Source organism: Lissotriton helveticus, chromosome 11 (assembly GCF_964261635.1).
Source record: "Lissotriton helveticus chromosome 11, aLisHel1.1, whole genome shotgun sequence".
Lineage (NCBI taxonomy): Eukaryota > Metazoa > Chordata > Amphibia > Caudata > Salamandridae > Lissotriton > Lissotriton helveticus.
In genome coordinates, this window is record NC_136072.1 from 68,839,828 (window position 1) to 68,857,949 (window position 18,122).

The following is an 18,122-nucleotide window of genomic DNA, read 5'->3' on the forward strand; positions in this document are numbered from 1 at the left end:
TCTCATCTCTGTGGCGGCTGGGTGGAAGATGAGCGTTGGGTGTTGAATATGTGCTGTAGCACCTTCTGTCCCACTTGAGCTTCCTTGTTCATTTGTATGTCCACACAGTAGTGCTTCGTGAACGTGTGCACCGAAGCCCATGTTGCCGCCAGGCATATGTCCTCTATGGGTGTGTTAGCCAGGAAGGCTATTGTAGCGCCCTTCTTCCTGGTGGAGTGGGCACGTGTCCCCTCAGCCAGTTCCTGTCCTGCCCGTTTGTGGCAGAGTTGGATTGTTTGTGCGATCCATCGTGCAATGGTCCTTTTGGTTACTGCTTTGCCCATGAAGCTGTTTGCGAAGGACACAAAAAACTGTTTCGTTTTCCTGTGCCCCTTTGTCCTTTCAATGTAGTGCATGACTGCCCTTCTGGCGTCCAGGGTGTGCAGAGCTCTCTCTGCGCTGGTTGTGGGTTTTTGGAAAAAACTCGGTATCTGTATAGACTGGTTCATGTGAAAATTGGATACCACCTTCGGCATGAAGTGTGGGTCAGTCCTCATCACAACTCTATCGTTGTGTATTTGTATGTATGGTTCTTGTAGCGTCAGCGCTTGAAGCTCGCTTACTCTGCGTAAGGACGTTATCGCAACCAGGAAGGCTGTTTTCATAGTTAGCATCTTTAGGGAGGCCTTGTGAAGTGGTTCAAAGGGCTCTTTCATGAGTTCCGTTAGGACTGTGTTCAAGTTCCATGCAGGTGGCGGCACCCGCTTGGGTGGTGCGATCCTTTTCGCTCCTTCTAGGAATCTCTTCACCACCTGTGATGTGAAGAAGCTCCTGCACGTTTCTCCCCTTGTGTAGGCTACTATCGCTGCCAAGTGAACTCTTAACGAGGATGAGCTAAGGTTCTTCTCCAGTAAGTGCGTCAGGTACCTTAGCACTGTGGAGTCCCTCTTCATCTTATTGTGGAGTCTTTCCTGTCTGCACCATATTGTGAATCTTTTCCATTTCGCAACGTAGCACTTTCGAGTGCTGGGCCTTCGTGCCTCCCGAAGTACCCTCAGGGTGCTTTCTGGTAGTCTCAAATGTGCGAACTCTATGTCCTCAGGAGCCACGCTACTAGGCTCATGCTCTCTGGCTCTGGATGCAGTACCTCTCCGTTCTGCATGGACAGTAGATCTTTCCTCCTGCTGAATCTGTGGGGTGCACACTGTGTCATCTCCATGATCTGCGAGTACCAGGTCTGCCTCGCCCACTGCGGTGCGACCAGTATCAGTGTCATGTTGCTCGCTCTGCACTTGCTCAGTACTCTGTGCATCAGTGGTATCGGGGGAAAGGCGTAGGCAAATGTCCTTGACCAATCTATCCATAGGGCATTCCCCAGTGTCCCCTCCTCGGGCTGCCTGGATGCGAAGTTTTGGCATTTTGCATTCTGGCGTGTGGCAAACAGGTCCACCGATGGTGTCCCCCACCTGTCGAACAGGTATCTTGTCTCCTGAGCATTGAGCTCCCACTCGTGGGATGCCGATGTCTGCCTGCTGAGCCAATCGGCTTGTATGTTGTCCTTCCCTGGTAGGTGTATGGCTAGCAGGTCTATCTTGAGAGGGATGGCCCATCTCCATATCTCCTGCGCCAGCGTTGAAAGCGGTGCGGACTGTGTGCCCCCCTGCTTGTTGATGTAGAACATCGCAGTGGTGTTGTCTGTTTGTATCAATACCCTGTGCTTGTACAGTCTTGTTTGAAAGGCCTTCAGTGCAAGGAAGATTGTCTTCAATTCTAAGTAATTGATGTGCTTTGTGGCATCCGTCGGTGTCCACAGTCCCCTCACCTTGAGCTCCTCCATGTGAGCGTCCCATCCCTTCAGGGATGCGTCTGTGGTGATGGTCACTGTTGGCGTTGGGGGCGTTAGAGGCTTTCCCCTTGCTATGTTCTCCATGGTCCACCATGTCATCTCCTTCTGCACTGCGTGCGTTACAACCACTAGATCCTCCCAACTGCCTGTAGCTTGTGACCATTGCTCCTGTAGCCATTCTTGAATGGGTCTCATGTGGAGTCGTACATTCGGTACCAGGTGGATGCATGATGCCATCATCCCCATGATCTTGCTCGCCGTCCTCACTGTCCGAGCTTGTCCCTTCCGGTAGAGGCGAGTTTCCTTCACCAGCGCCCTCGCCCTCTTCTCGCTGGGGAACACCTTGCCCTGTAAGGTGTTGATCTGTGCTCCCAGGAAGATCTTCACTTGTTCCGGCTCCATTGATGATTTCTTCCAATGGATGGAGAACCCCAGGTTTATGAGCGTGCTGGTCACTGTATGTGCGTGCAGCTTGCATTTCTGGTATGAGTTTGCTTTCACCAGCCAGTCGTCCAGGTAAGGGTATACATGTATTCCCTGCCTTCTTAGGTGCGCTGCGACTGCTGCGAGGCACTTTGTGAAAACTCTTGGTGCCGATTTTAGACCGAAGGCCAGTGTCGTGAACTGGTAGTGGCTTTCTCCGACTGTGAACCTGAGCATGTGCTTGTGCTTCCTGTTCATTGGGATGTGCAGGTATGCGTCTTTGAGGTCTATAGTGACCATGAAGTCCCCGGTCTGCAACTGTGGGAGCACCTCTTGCAGGGAGGTCATTTTGAATTTTTGCGTTCTTATGAATTTATTCACGAACCGTAAATCGAGAATGGGCCTCATTGTCTCGTCTACTTTTGGTACCAGGAAGTATGTTGAGTATACTCCTGTGTTTCTTTCCTTGAAGGGTACCCTTTCTATGGCCTGCTTCTGCAGGAGTTCTTTTGCTTCTTCCTGAAGGCACTGCAGCTGCTTGCTTGCTAGCGGCTTTCTTCTTGGTTTTCTGTTTGTTGGCCTCGCCTCCAACTCTATGCAGTATCCGAATTGGATAATGTTGAGGATCCATTTGTCTGATGTGATTCCTCTCCACTCCTGGAGGTGGAATCTTAATCTTCCTCCCACTGGTGTCCTGTGGTCGTAGGTGTCTAGTTTGTCTTGACCCATCTGTACGTGCTGCCCCCTGGGATCTTTTTTGTGGGTGGGCACACGGATTTTTTTGAAGTCACTTGGAGGTGGGCTGCTGGCCCCCTCTTCTATTTTGTCCCCGTCCATTTCTCCCTCGAAAGGACTGGCCTCTTTGTTGGTACTGCCAGGGCTGTTTCTGATGGCCCTGCTGACCCTGCGAGTCTGCCTGGTGCGTTTGCTGGAAAGCCTGGTGTGATGTACCTGGCTGGTTTCCGCCTCTTCCGCCGGGCCTCCGTGACGGGGTGCCCCTCTTGTTCCCTCTGAACTGCAATGCTCCCATGGATCTTGCTGTTTCGTTATCCTTCTTAAGTTGGCTGAGTTGCTCATCAACTGTTTGTCCGAAAAGCGTACTGCCGTTGAATGGTGTGTTCAGGATGCTGTGTTGCACCTCCGGTTTGAAACCGGATATCCTGAGCCAGGCGTGTCTCCTTTCCGTGACGCCCATCATCATGAGCCTGCTGGCGGTGTCTGCCCCATCCAGGGCCGTCTTAAGGCAAGAATTTGCAGCATTCTTCCCCTCTTCAATTAGCTTTTCGGCTTTCTGCTTGGCATCCTGGGGCAAGTCCTTCACCAACTGCCCCAGTCCCTCCATGATTTGGTACATGTGTCTGTTTACCAGGGCGTTGGAATTAGCCATGCGCCAGTGGGTCGCGGCATTCCGTTCGATCCTTCTGCCCACCAGATCCATCCTTTTGCTCTCTTTATCCGGTGGCGGGCCCGAGGTAGTGGGTACGTTAGCCCTCCTCCTTGCTGTGGCCGTGATAATGGAGTCTGCGGAGACCGTGCCCTGAATGTAGGCCGGGTCCTTTGCGGCATGCTTGTACTTCTTCTCAGTTCTGGGAGTTACTGCCTTGCATGTTGCGGGCTCCCTGAAAGCTTCCTTCCCCTGAGCCAAGACGCTCTCGAGCATCGGGAGGAGCTGGCTCCTCGTTTGTGTTGGGAGCAATGTTTCCAGAAGGAAGTCTGCTTTCTGCTTCTCTTCGTCGAGCTTGAGCTTGAAAGCTGCTGCGGCAGATTGTATCACCGCGTTGTAGGCCCCGATGTCGTCCGGCGGCGAGGGCCTCGAGGGGTAGGTGTCGACCACCTCCTCCGGGCTGTCGGTGTCGACATCGATGTAATCTACCTCCTGAAGGTCATAGGGCGCCGACTCTGTGTCTGTCCTGCCCTCATCTTCCTCCCCATAGCTGTAGCTCTCGTGGGGATTCTCGTACTCCTCCTGGTCGTCGAACACCTCGACGTCCTGGTCTTGCTCGGTGACTTCGGCGACCTCTTCTTCTTCCTCCTCGACCGCCTCCAGCACTGGTGGCTTGGTCTTGTGAGGGATCGTGAAGGCCTTCATCCTTGCGTCGAAATCTTTTTTCCGCTGCATGAAGTTCTCCATTTCTGCCTCGAGGCGCCTTCTTTTCTTTTCCATCTCGGCCGCGTGTTCCGCGTCGGATGGTTCCGCCGCTCTCTTCGACGGATGGCTCGTCGCCGTGCCTCTCGGAGTCGAAGTTTTCGACGTCGAACCGGATATCGGGTCTCTGGTCGTCGTCGACAGTTTCGGGTCTTTCTCCCTCGTCGATCGATCCTTTTCGGGGACGATTTTCGACGTCTTCTGCTGATCAGCAGCTCTCGGCGCCGGGGACTCCTTCTCTGAGGATCCGCTGGGCCTGGGAGTAGTCGCGGACGCCGCCTTTTTTGGCGTCGGCGCTTTCGGGGTCTTGCCCTCGATTTTTCGAGACTCAGAGTCTCTCGGGTTCTTGGGGGCCGAAGAGTCTCCTACCTTGTCAGAAGTCTTCGTGTAATCGGTCTCTACGACCGTGTAGCTGTCGTCTTCGGCGGCAGCGTTGTCTTCTTCCTCGGAGGACATCCCCAGCTCGTAGAGCGACGGGGTCGGGGCCTTCCCCTGCAGGGCGGCGTGTGCTACCCTCTGCCTCTCTCTCACACGAAGGGTCTTCGGGGTGAAGGCGGAACAGGCGTTGCAGTCTCCGCTTTCGTGGTCCACCGGTAGGCAAAGGTTGCATACCGGGTGCTGGTCCTTCTGCGCGTACTTGTGGTGGCAGTTACGGCAGAACTTGAACGGCGTGTTGTCCATCCTCGAGCGTCCAGGGCCTCTCTGGTCGCGTGTTCGTCGACGGTCGTCGAAGATCTGGATGGAAAACGCCTTATCTTTGCTTGTCTTTCGTCGGTGAAGTCCCCTGGAGTCTTCAGATGACTTCTCCTCGTCTTTTCTGTATTTTTCTTTCTTCTTTCTCCAAAAATGTCTGGAGCCCAAACGGGAACGATCCAGACCCGACCGCGGAAAAAAAGAATCTGAAGATGGCGCCCAAGAGTGGGAGCTTCCGCAGGAAGCATGCCGACGTCACCGGAAATACACCCAAAGGGGGTGTGACGCCGACGCCCACCTGGGCAAAGAGAAAAAAAAAAAAAAAACAAAGAAAAGACTACGAATCCGGACCCAACCACAAGACCGCGGAATAATGCACAGCATAGTGAATCCAGAAAGATTCACGCTGCAAAACTTACTTTCCAAATTTCATTGAATGTATATTTTTTTGTGCTCTACTAGATCCACTTTGGAGTCTAAATGTGGCCTTCCCAGCAATGTAATTGGTAGTAACCCCCATCTAAAGTTTCATCACTAATCATATCTCTAAATCGCCCACATTTACTGCTTGTAAACTCATCCGTGCACTGAGATCAATAGTGTCTAGGTTCCTTGCCTAGAAAGTGTAGCTGTTGGTGCTGTGAAGCCTTCTGAACCAGGGTTAGTGAGTACTGACATTTGGGCATCTATAGGATTACAAACCATGCGGTAATTGTAGCTGTCTGGCTTATGACATATTTTCCTACTTGTCATAGGTAAATTTGTATTTTATCAGCCTCTGGTAATCTGGGACTGCAAGACAGCATCACTTGAGGTCATCAGTGTTTGTGATGCAATTGGCCAAGCTTCTTCCAGGAGTCCTGTGGCTCCAGTGTGTTGAGAGGGGGGCAGCTAAAGGGGGAGAGTTTAGAGACTGGGGGGTGGGGTAGGGGGGCAGAGTGCAGTTCTGATGAAAGGCTTCCGGTGTGAATAACCTGTCGCTCTTCCTTTCCCCTCCCCCCCCACAGTCCATCGCTGGTGAAGTGCAGGCTAATGGAGAGAGTACCCACGTAACAGTCGTCGTGAGACCAGGTTGGTATTTGTTTGGGAAGTAAAGTTGCTGTAGAGCTGAGCACTAATCTTGCAGTGACCTAGTCATGCTGCTTTGTGACATCATCTTGTCAGGGTTGGGAGTGCTTCTGAAGCACTAGCAGTCTGTGGGAAAGGCCTAGGTGCTGCATGAGGATACTGCTGGTGGATCATCCCTCTCCAGCAGTATGCTCCCAGAACATCACTGTCTGGAAACACAGGTATTCTTAAAATTTTTACAATGACATCTGGGAAAGAGGTAAATGCTAAATTCAGCCCACACTATATAATTCATAAATGCACTCAAGGAAGTAGCGTAAAAACATTTTTTGTCAGTGGTTTGTATTTATATTAGGCTCTTTGCCCTTACGGCTGTTCAGCTCCTGCATTCATTTCAAAAGTGTTTCTAAAGACATGACCCTCAGAGTGCCTTCCAGGTTAACATTCAGACCAAATTTAAGACCACTAATAAATATATGCTGGGTAGATTACTTTGAGTTGGTCGAAATGTTTTCTAGACAGAAATGCAATGTCTTATGCAGCTGATCTTGACATTTTCCTATTTTTCATTTGGGGTATTAAGTATTAAAATCCTTTACACAATAAGCCTCTAAATACCCACTTAGATAGAGGGAAAGGTATTTAGAAAGTTAACTATAGAGGCGCTAAAAGGAAATACTGTACTATGACAGTGTGAGGATGAGTCAAGATGTTAAGCGCCTTTGTTTTTTTTTTTCTTCAGATGATCGTCCTAAACCTGCACCATTTGTGAGCAAGCCATCGCCATCCCCACCACTTCCTCCAGCAGCTGATCCGGAGTTTGAAGTTGTGCCCACAGGACTAATTCTTCCAGGACCAGACTATATTCCGCATGTGTTAGAGCTCACTCCTCTAACGCAGGCTCAGTCTTCTACTCCTGAAACTGATATCCTGGAGGAAAGTCCCCTTTCTGAGTTGGTGGAACCCTTAGCAGAGGAAGGAAGAGAAAGTCCTTTGTTGGAGCCTACAATACAGCCGGTACCCCTAGGAACACAAGTTGAGAATCCACAGAGGTTTTCAATTGAGGAAGCCTTGGAAGAGCCACTGCCCTCTGCCCTAGAGGTACCCTCCCCCCAACAGGCCATAGTAGAAGCAAACGGTATACTTGAAAAATTGCCTGTGCCTCCTTCCTGCCCTTCGCCTCCTTTTATTTCTGTGCCTCCTGCCCAACCAGAGGTCCTTTCCCAGTTTGAGCTGCCTGCTCAGCTTGAGCCCACTGCCAAGCCCTCCAAGTCAGAGCCAACTTCCCACACGCCTCCAAAGCCGGAGCCTTCTGTCCAGCCTGCATCTCAGCCCCCTGTAAAGCCTGAACCCTCTACTGAGCCTCCTGTGAAGTTTGAGTCTTTTACACCGCCTGCTTCCGAGCCACTTGTAAAGCTCGAGGCCCCTATTCGGGCTGCCTCTGTCCCACCTGTAAAACCTGAGCCCTCCCCTCAGCCTGCTTCCCAGCCCCCTCTGAAGCCTGAGCCCCTTTCTCAACTTATATCCCAGCATCCTTCAGAGCCTGAGCCTCCTACTCCTGTTTCTCAACTTTCTGAAGAACTTGACGCCCCTTCTCCTCTAACCTCTCAAACCCCTGCAGAGCCATCTCCACAGCCTGCTTCTTGCCTCTCTGCACCACCCAAGGTGTCTGCCCACCCAGAACCTGCTGCTCAGCCAGAGCAACGTTCCCAACCCGATACTCCACAAGAGCCACTTAATCAGCCAAAGCCTGCCTCTGAGTCTCCTTCCCAAGCTGAGGCTCATTCCCAGCTTGAACCGGTCATGGACTCCCCCATCGCCCAGCCTGAAGAACTGAAACTTGCCAACGGGCTTGGATTATCGGGTACTTTGGATTGTAAATTAGCTGATGAGCCAGCAGAATCTGACATCAGTCCTATCTCAGAGCCAGAGGTGGTGAAAGCAGTTGAACAGATTGCTGCACCAGCTGCTGTTCCTGCAGTAAGTGAAGAGGAGCCTGTGAAAAAAGCTGAGAAGGAGATGACCAAGGAAATGCAACCCTCAGTAGCACCGGCAGTAGCTTCCTCGGTGGAGAGTGCAGAAACCGCTGTTCAAGGTACGTACCTCTACAGCTGAGTGTTTGCTTTCAAGCTTTTGCCTCTGAGCACTACAGAGGCTGTGGTGGGACAAACTGGGAAATCAGAATTACATTTAGAGATTTGCCACAGCTGTTGAAGCTGAGATTTATGTACAAATGGGATATGTGGAGTGATGCAGCGGACATTGGAATACTTACTCTGCTTGAGACTGTGTACGCATGGTTGTACTGTGATGGGCATTGCCTTCTTTTTTTTTTAATCTTTGGGATGTTTAGCACAGCATGCACTGCACAACTAATCTTAAACCCTTGCATGAAATACATCCCAGAAAAAGCGTTCTGAAGTGCTTTCTCCTGTGGAATCCAGTGCAATGCGGTGTGATGAGTGAGTATATCTAACGAGGCAAGGCATAGTTTTTTGCAGTGCCAAGAAGGGATCTTGTCCAGAATAGTACAGGCTGGAAGGCTTTTGTATTAATTGCGCAAGTTCAGTTTTCATGCAAGGAAATGGCTAGGCTATTCTGGAAGCCCATATGTAGCATGCAGTGCACATTGCGTTCTTTGAAGGGAGGCTAGTAAAAGGTATATAGACCAGGCCAAAATCCCTAGCACATTGTGGAACAAGGCAGTTCGTGGATGTTTAGATTAAAATGAAACAATGGCAGCAGAAGTGGTGAAGGTTTTGGTATTAGATTAGACTATTTCTTCAAATGTAGCCCAGTCCCTTGTCATGCTTGCATTAGCTTTCAGAGACACGCTTGAGGCTCGTGAATTTTTTTTTTTTTAGATGGGCCTTAACGAGGACATTATATTTTCATAATGGCTCAGCCCGTATATAGTGACTCACTGAGATTAAACATTATATAGCATAATGGTAAATTAGTTTCCGATTCCTCCCCTGGTGTATTTCCCTAGACACAAGACTTCATCCAGAAAACTCAAAAGCTGTGCTCCTGCTTGCTTGGTAGGTAGCACCATGCAACTCTACAGTGATACTGTTGCGCTGCTGAGGTGAGCTGCATTTCAGTTCTACCCATGCGAGTGGACATCAGTTCCTTTCTTTCAGCATCTTTAGAAACGGTTTGGAGCCCAGCTCTGTGAGAAAGTGGATCTTTCTTGCCTTGGTATGCCCCCACTTTTTTCTGAACTGCTGATGTGCTTTGACTGAATGTGCCCTGGGTCCCTGCCAATCAGGTACCCAGGGCCTGTGTTCCTTCCCTAAATAGAAAAGCTATGCTGAAACAAAGTACCCAATTGGCATCTCTGGCCACCTTGCCGGTTTCTGCAAGTATGCTTAACCCCCTAGAGCCTTAAATGGATCGATTAGTTTGCGTAGTTGCCATCGTCTGTCCATGGTAGCCTTACTCAGATCTGATTTGACAAAGAAGGATATCTCGCCTACTGTTACTGGTAAGTTGGGTCTTGCTTTTAAGGATACTGCCTGCCTTAACAGATGGTTCCCAAAGTGAATTAGGAATGGGCGGGGGAGTTTACTTTGTTTCTCTGGGTTATTGGTAGTCTATGGACTCTCTGTAACTGAGAATCCCAGTCTAAGAGATCTACGAAAGCCTGCTGAAATAGCCGTACCATAAATGCTCTCGGTAGCCCCCCCCCCCCCCCCCCCCCCCCCTCTGGGAGACCAAAAAGCCTAAGATTGGACCGTCTTTGTCGGTTTTCGAGATCCTTAACTTTCAATTGTAATGCTAACAACTTATCATCATGCTGGCTAACTACCACACTGGCCCCAGCAACTGGCCCCAGCAACTGGCCCCGACCAGTTCTAACCGCCCTGTTCATGCTGGCTAACTACCACACAAGTAAAGAAAAAGAGAAACGCCTACTTCAGGAAAATTAAACGCTCAAAAACACTTTTCTTCAGCCACCAGCTCGACCAAGCAAGGAACAGGCCGAGGAAACTGTTTGACCTAATCAGAACTCAATGCAAGGAACAACCCCAGCCACACAGCAATATGCACGAGGCTCCCTCCTGTGAAGACTTCTCCACTTTCTTTATCCAAAAAACTGACAACATAAAGAGTGATCTCATCATTGACGCAAGCCTCTACTCCAAGCCTCATTGCATAGCATCCACTGAACGAAAAAACAATGCCACATGGTCATCCTTTGTCACCTACTCTGAAGAAGAAATAGGGAAACTGCTCAGCACCATTAAACAATCCAATCACCTCACGGACCCCCTCCATGCTAACGCTGTAAAGGACTTTATCCCTCTGCTCCTACCACTCTGGACTAAAATTATCAACAGCTCACTTCAACAAGGAACCATCCCGGACTCCCTCAAAGTAGGACAAGTCACGCCTTTACTAAAGAAACCAACAGGAGTGACTTAAACAACTGCCGTCCCATTACCAATATCCCCACTCTCGCCAAATTGTTGGAAAAATGCGCACAACTACAATTGACTAAACACGTTGACCAGTTTGGCCTCCTCAATCCTCATCAATCAGGCTTCCGAGCGGGGCATAGCACTGAAACGGCTATGACACACATAATTGACGACGCCCTTCAAATGCTAGATCAAAATGATACCTGTCTCCTCATCCTTCTTGATCTCTCTTCAGCTTTTGACACTGTTAAGCATGAGAATTTACTCGAACTACTAAACACAAGAATGGGTCTATCTGGGACAGTCCTCAAATGGTTCACTTCCTTTCTACACAACAGGTCGCAGAAATTCAAGAGTAACAACCTGATGTCCTCGCCTATACCTGTTTCGTTAGGCGTCCCACAAGGTTCCTCCCTATCCCCAACTTTGTTCAACATAGTCATGGAACCCCTCACCACCTTGTTACAAGAGTCCAATATACACTTTCACATGTACGCTGATGATACCCAACTATATCTCAAATTACAATCCCCCAAAGACATTTTGCTCCTGAACTCAACGATCAGAAGCACCCAATCCTGGCTTGCCGATAATCATCTCAAACTCAATGCTCTGAAAACAGAGTTCCTTCTTATCTCACCTCCCGCCAAGATCTCTACCACACAACTCTGGCTTAAAGACCTAACTGCACTCAATGTCCAACCCACCATCATAGACTCAGCAAAATCCTTAGGCATCACACTGGACACCAATCTCAACATGCAGCAACATATCAGCAAGGCAACTAAGGGAGCGAACTACCAAATCAATACCCTGAGGAAACTTAAACCCTTCCTCCCTGCCAATGACTTCCGAACTGCAGTACAAGCACTAGTCATCCCTCGAATAGAATATGGCAGCATCGCCCTCTGCGGACTACCCCTAACTACTACTGCACCACTAAGAGCTTCTCTAAACGCTGCAGCGAGACTCATCACTGGTGCAAAAAAACACTCGCATATCTCCCCTGACTTTAAAAACCTGAACTGGCTGCCTTTCGAAGCCAGAATACATCTGAAAATCGCCTGCATGACGCACAAAGCTGTCCACATGAGCTCACCAAGCTATCTCACTCAGAAGCTGACAATCTCTGGAGGCTCTAGAAACACCAGAGGCACAAACATTCTTCTGCTGAAGCCTCGAAGATTCCGGAAGGAAAAAACTTATATACGCTCCTTCTCGGGAATGGCACCCAGGATCTGGAACTCACTCCCCCCTGAAACGAGGCTTATCTCCTCCACTACACTGTTTAAGAAAGAAGTAAAAGCTATCCTCATGGCTAAATACACCTGAAGTGCTATTCTGAACTTTGTTAAGTCTCCGCACTGTTCTCTACTCCTTGTTCGACCCCTTGGCTTAATCGTTTTATATGTATTAATGATATATGTGATTTATGTGATTTTCTTGGCTACCACATGTGGGTACTACTAGCATTTTTACTTACCTGTTTGACTATGTTCCCTCATGCTCCCCTTTTCTATGTGAAGCGCTCTGATATCTGTAAAGATCTTGTTCGCGCTATACAAAACTTTCAAAATAAATAAAAATAAAATAAAATTCCTGCCGACCCTTCCTCTATCTTAACCACCCGTTGTTGTAAATCCCCTATATCCTGTGACATCCCACCCATCTTTTTGTCTATGTCCTGTAAAGAGTTCTGTGGTTTGGAGTTGTCCTCTCTCAATTGTAAGAAGTGCTCTTGCGCCTCCTTTTTGTTATCGGTTAAGGTTTGTAATATGTCCAATGATGAAGTCGTTTTTTTCATCCTATCTTCCGATACTCTAGCAATGTTGGAATTGTCCGCTCCTTTGAACAGATCATCAGTCAGCAGAGCAGGTAGGACACACGGCCCCATTAATTACCCCGAGCCATCAGGAGGTACACCATTATTGACTTCATCCAAGACCACCAAGTCACTAGGGGATAGTTTCTTAACTGGTACATCTAACTGAGTACCATCATTCTCTAACGTTTCCAGTACTTTCAGAGTATTAGCCAATTGGTCCGATCCCATAGTTTTGTCATTCTATAATATTCATATCAAGTACATCAGAGGCGTCAGGTACAGTCACCTGGAGGGTATCCGTTGCAGACAGAATATCTTCTATCGGCATGGCAGATGTTTTGAGTAATGTCCTGTTCGGGCGAGCTTACACCAGAGAGCCGGAGCGTCATGGTCTTTACCAGACCCTTGGCTTGCATCCACTTCCTGAGAGGACTTTTCTCAGCAAGATGTAATCTCTTTACTGCTGGCACTGAGGTTGATGTGGATGTGCTTAGTACGCCCAGTGTTTTCCCTTTTTTTCCCCCCTTCATTCTGTTCTTGGTTTTTGTTTTGTTCTTCACCATCTCTTTCTTACCGGAGAAATGTTCAGCATTATCAGAGAAAGAGGCTGTTTCGATTTCAGTCATTTTCTCGTACTCCTCATTTGAAACTTCACCCTCTATTTCCCCAATTTCTACTACTTGTGCGTTTTCTTTAGAGGGGTTAGTTTCGTGTGTAACAGATATTGGAGGGTCTGTGGAGGTCTCCGAGGCGCGAAGAGGAGTATCCGCTATACCGATAGAAATAGTCTCAGAGGCATTGCTCCCTCATTTCATTCTTTCCATGTCCTCATCTCCCAGTGTAGCCGTCCCCTCCAAGGCAATAGAGGGTATATCTGCAGCCTCTTCCCCCCCCCCTTTTTTAGCATTGACAAGTTTCTAAGTGTGAACTTTTAAAACCGCTTTATATTCAGGAAAATTCATCACAGTAACTAAAACCTTTTTGCTAATCTGGTTTCAGTTTAGACCCCAGGACTGAATCCAAGATCTAGTCCTGGAACTACCAAAGTAATCCATAAAGTAATCAACTGTTTTTTCCTATGAAAAAACCCATTGAGCTCATGCTAGAGTGTTTCAGAACTGTATTGCTTATTAGCTATCCTGTAATTATTGTGTGTACAAACTTATTGCTCCCTTGCAAAGTATTTACATGAGGACTCGTACCTTGAAGTATATTTTTAGAACTGTTGGTTCTAAAAATAAAACCACTATATCTGAGGATATAACAATTGGCCTGGAGTTCATTTCTTGAGTGTGTGAAACCTTTTGCTGATTGAGTGTGTACAACAAGTGCTTTACACTGTCCTCTGGTACTGCCTTGCTGCTCGACCAAGCTACCACTTTGGTGAGTAAGGTGAGTTCTGACTTTAACCTCTGTTATACCTTTGGGGTTTGTGGACTCTATGCACACTGTTCTGCCTTATTGTCCAGTATATCTAGAGCCACTTTCTCACATTTGTGGCAGCGGGGGGATACCAACTTGCATTTCTTGGACTACATGGTTACCATCTGATCACACGACCGAACTCATAAATTACCTTTAGAATTCTGAAATTGGTCTTTCCAAAAATACTAAACCTCAGGTAGGGTACAAGCTAGGGTAGAGGGTTAGAACTATCATGTTATAATGACTCAAAGGAACCCAGCTGTTAGTGAAGATAAAACAGACCTGGTGGAGGAGCTCGACCTCACATCTTACTTGCACTTCAAAGAATTGAAGGCCCTATGCAAAATTAAACAATTAACTGTAGGTCTGCGTCCAACCAAACAAGGGCTTCAGGAGCTCCTGGCTGAGTATGCAAAAGACCACCCCTCTGAGCAGGGGGACACCCACACAGAGGAAGAAGAGAGGGGGAGGATAATGGTCCCCCCCCCATCCTTAGGGAAGAAGGGGCCTCTGTACCCTTTATTCCAAGAGTCAACCTCAGGGAGCCTGGGAACCACACAGGTGGATTGGGCCCCAGGGAACCCATTGGGGGGAACCCCAATGCAGAGGACCACTTTCTAGCAAAGTTGGCCAAGAGATTAGACCTAGAGACCAGGCTCCTTCCTCTAGAAAAAGAAAGAAAAGAGATGGGCCTAGCCCCCATCTCTGGTGGCAGCAATATCAATAACCAGGATACAGAGAAATCTTATTATCCTAAAATCCCCAAAGGGATTGTCCCTAAATTTGAGGAAGGTGATGACCTCACCAAGTGGTTCACAGCCTTTGAGAGGGCTTGTGATATCAGACGGCTAAAGAAACCTCTCCGGGGGCACTCCTGTGGGAACTGTTCTCTGGTAACTGCAGAGACAAACTTCTGACCCTCTCTGGGCCAGAGACAGGGTCCTATGATCTCATGAAGATACTGAGGGATTTGGACTCACACTGAGGAGTACAGAATTAGGTTCAGGGGGCTCACAAAACCCAGACCCAATCCTGGATAGATTTTGTAGACTACTCAGTAAAGACACTAGATGGGTGGTTAACTGGACACAATGTGCATGACTTTACTGGACTGTACAATTTGTTTATGAAGGAACACATTTTGAATAATTGCACAAATGAAGTTACATCAGCATTTGGTAGACCTAGGTGTAATTTCTTCCCAAGAATTGGGAAAGAAGGCAGACCACTGGGTCAAGACTAGGGTGACAAGGACAGCCACTGGGGTAACCAAAAGAAGGTGGTCTTCCAAAGGGCCCCAAAAACCTGTTCAGGTGGGTGGGTCCCAATCTACTCCCTATGTGCCTCAGCCCTATAGAGGAAGAAACTTTGATCCTAACAAGGCCTATTGTAACAACTGTAAGAAGTTGGGACATTTAACTGTAGGCAAGAACTGCCCCTGCAACAAAGCCCCTAAGGCACCCAATCCAGCTACTCCAAGGACAGTGAATCTACAGATGGGATCAGAGGATCGCCCTGAGCAAATCTGGGAATACACTCAAGCTAGTCTACTTGGGGAATATGGAGGTTGCCAGTGTTGCTGGGTGGCACCCAACTAACAAATATCTGCAATACCCCTCCCATCAATGGAACTAAAGTAGAAGCCCTGAGGGATACAGGTGCCAGCATCCCTATGTAAGGGAAAAGCTGGTTTCCCCAGAACAATACCTGATTGGGAAAACTTACCCAGTCACCAATACTGACAGCATTACCACCCAGCGCCCTCTAGCTATGTGGTAACATTAGGATGGGAGGAGGTTACTGCCTGAAACTGGTAGTGGTCTCACCACATTTGCCAGCTGTCTGTCTGCCTGGAAATTACCTGGAGACCTCAGCCTGGGCTGAAGTTGAGCAAGTAACCCATGCGTCCATGCTGGGTATCCCTAGGCTGGTGTGTGTCCAAACCATAGCAAAAAGAAGGGTGAACAAGTGAGGTTGGAGCCTGAAAGTATGGCCCAACCAACCAAGAGAAAAAGCAAGTAGACTGGGGAACCAGCTTCTACACAGCCAGCCACTCAGGACCCCCTCTCCCCAAGGAGAGGACTTGGAAACCCTGGAGGAAACTGAGCCTATGGAGCTTGAGCCTTACCAGGCTGGACTCCTGGGCCCAGGGGGACCCACTAGGGAAGAGCCGTGCCAGCGAGACTGCCCCACTCTTGAAAGCCTGAGGCTGCAGAAGCCAAGGGAGATGTCTGTGGTACCCACAGACCTTATTGGGAAGAGGGATTACTGTATGCTGAGGCAAACCCCAATCCTGGAGTTACCAGGAGAGTGGTAGTGCCACAGAAGTACAGGGATTTCCTCCTAACTTTAGCTCATGACATCCCCCTAGCTGGACACCTGGGACAAACCAAAACTTGGGAGAGGTTGGTTAGCTGCTTTTACTGGCCCCAGATGAACCAAAAAGTGAAGGCGTTTGTGAGCTCCTGTCAGGCCAGTGGCAAGACAGGTGGCAAGCCAAAGGCCCCCCTGATACCACTGCCAGTGTTGGGGGTGTCCTTTAAAAGGGTAGGTGTGGACATTTTGGGTCCACTTGAACCTCCCACAGCCTCGGAACAAATTCATTCTAGTAGTAGTGGATCATGCTACTAGGTACCCTGAGGCAATTCCCCTTAGGGTCACTACAGCTCCTGCAGTAGCCAAGGCCCTCCTAGGTGTCTTCACGAGGGTAGGGTTTCTTAAGGAGGTGGTTTCAGACAGGTACCAACTTCATGTCTGCTTACCTGAAACACATGTGGAAGGAGTGTGGGGTGCAGTACAAGTTTACTACCCCATACCACCCACAAACCAATGGTCTTGTAGAACGATTCAACAAGACACTGAAAGGTATGATCATGGGGCTCCCTCAAACTCAAAAGGAGATGGGATGTCCTGTTGCCATGCTCTAGTTTTCGGTTATAGGGAAGTGCCACAGAAGGGAGTGGGGTGTTCACCCTTTGAACTTCTGTTTGGTCATCCTGTAAGGGGACCACTTTGTCTTGTAAAGGGGGGTTGGGAGAGGCCTCTCCAAGAACCCAAACAGGACGTTGTGGACTATGTGCTTGGCTTAAGGTCCAGAACGGCTGAGTACATGGATAAAGCATCCAAAAATCTTGAGGCCAACCAGGAGCTGCAGAAGCACTGGTATGACCAAAAAGCTGCCATGGTTGAGTTTCAACCTGGGCAACAGGTGTGGGTTTTGGAGCCAGTGGCACCAAGGGCTCTCCAAGACAGATGGAGTGGCCCTTACCCTATCCTGGAGAAAAAGAGTGAGGTCACTTAGTGGACCTGGGCACCAGCAGGGCACCCAAAAGGGTTATCCATGGCACACCCCCCTCTGTGCCATGCCCACAGAACCCACTGCCCTGGCATACTTCAGTCACCCCTCTAGCTGGGTGCCCTATGCCAGAGGTGAAGGCACAGGGGCATGAGCCCTGTGCCCCTACAGTACCCAGGGCCGTTCCTGGGCACTAAGTGCAGTGATGCCATTTAAGAGTATATGGTGCTGGGAGGTCGTCATTACGAACTCCACAGCACCATAATGGCTACACTGAAGACTGACAAGTTTGGTACCAAACTTCTCAGCACATTAAACCTGCACTGATACCAGAGTGGGATTTAATGTAACATGCACGAGAGGGCATCTTAAAGATGCCCTCCAAAACCCGAACCTACAATCCACATCTGGGTTGAATGGCTGCAGAGGCTGCCACACAGCAGACATGTTGCTGGACCCCTGGGTGGAGAGCCCCCCCGCTCTCCTAGGCCTACAACAATGCACATCCTGGGCGAGGTGATATGTCTCCTCTTCAGGGATGGACAGGGGGAAGCTTCAAAGGCATACTGCCTCTGAGAGCTTCTCCAGACCATTTGCTGTACCCAGCAACTGGCCCCCCCACCTGTTCTACCCCCACTCTGGCGGGAAGACTGGCGGGAAAAACTATCAGGAAGGTGGGTGTGCCAACCGTTGCCAAATCCACCCCTCAGGTGGAGAAGGCGAGGTGAAGCACGACCCCGGGCTCCGGCCATCTTGTAGATGGGGAGCCCTGCCAAATCCCAGCCAGGCTCCTGCCCTCCTCCCACAGGAGAGGAGCAGGCTAGGGGGTGTCCTCACCCCAGGGCAGGGACCCATTGCTCCCTGCCCTTGCCCTACCTGTAACGCCCCTAAATTTAGTATTTAGGGGCTCCCTGAACTTTCCTTCCTCAGATCCCGATATCAAAAGACGAAAGAAGATCAAGAAGAAGACCCGCAGCACTGTTGCTCACAGGGCAACA

At 49.2% G+C, this 18,122-nt stretch overlaps 1 protein-coding gene across 22 annotated transcripts in view; it reads left to right on the forward strand.

Annotated features, from left to right (window-relative positions):
* Window positions 1–18,122, forward strand: part of EIF4G1 (eukaryotic translation initiation factor 4 gamma 1) — a 980,016-nt gene that overhangs the window by 369,287 nt on the left and 592,607 nt on the right. For all 22 annotated transcript variants that reach the window (XM_078666154.1, XM_078666151.1, XM_078666155.1 and 19 more), the window contains 2 exons: window positions 6,095–6,158; window positions 6,898–8,250. In XM_078666154.1, coding sequence (XP_078522280.1) covers window positions 6,095–6,158; window positions 6,898–8,250 — 1,417 coding nt within the window. The remainder of the gene's footprint in view (window positions 1–6,094; window positions 6,159–6,897; window positions 8,251–18,122) is intronic.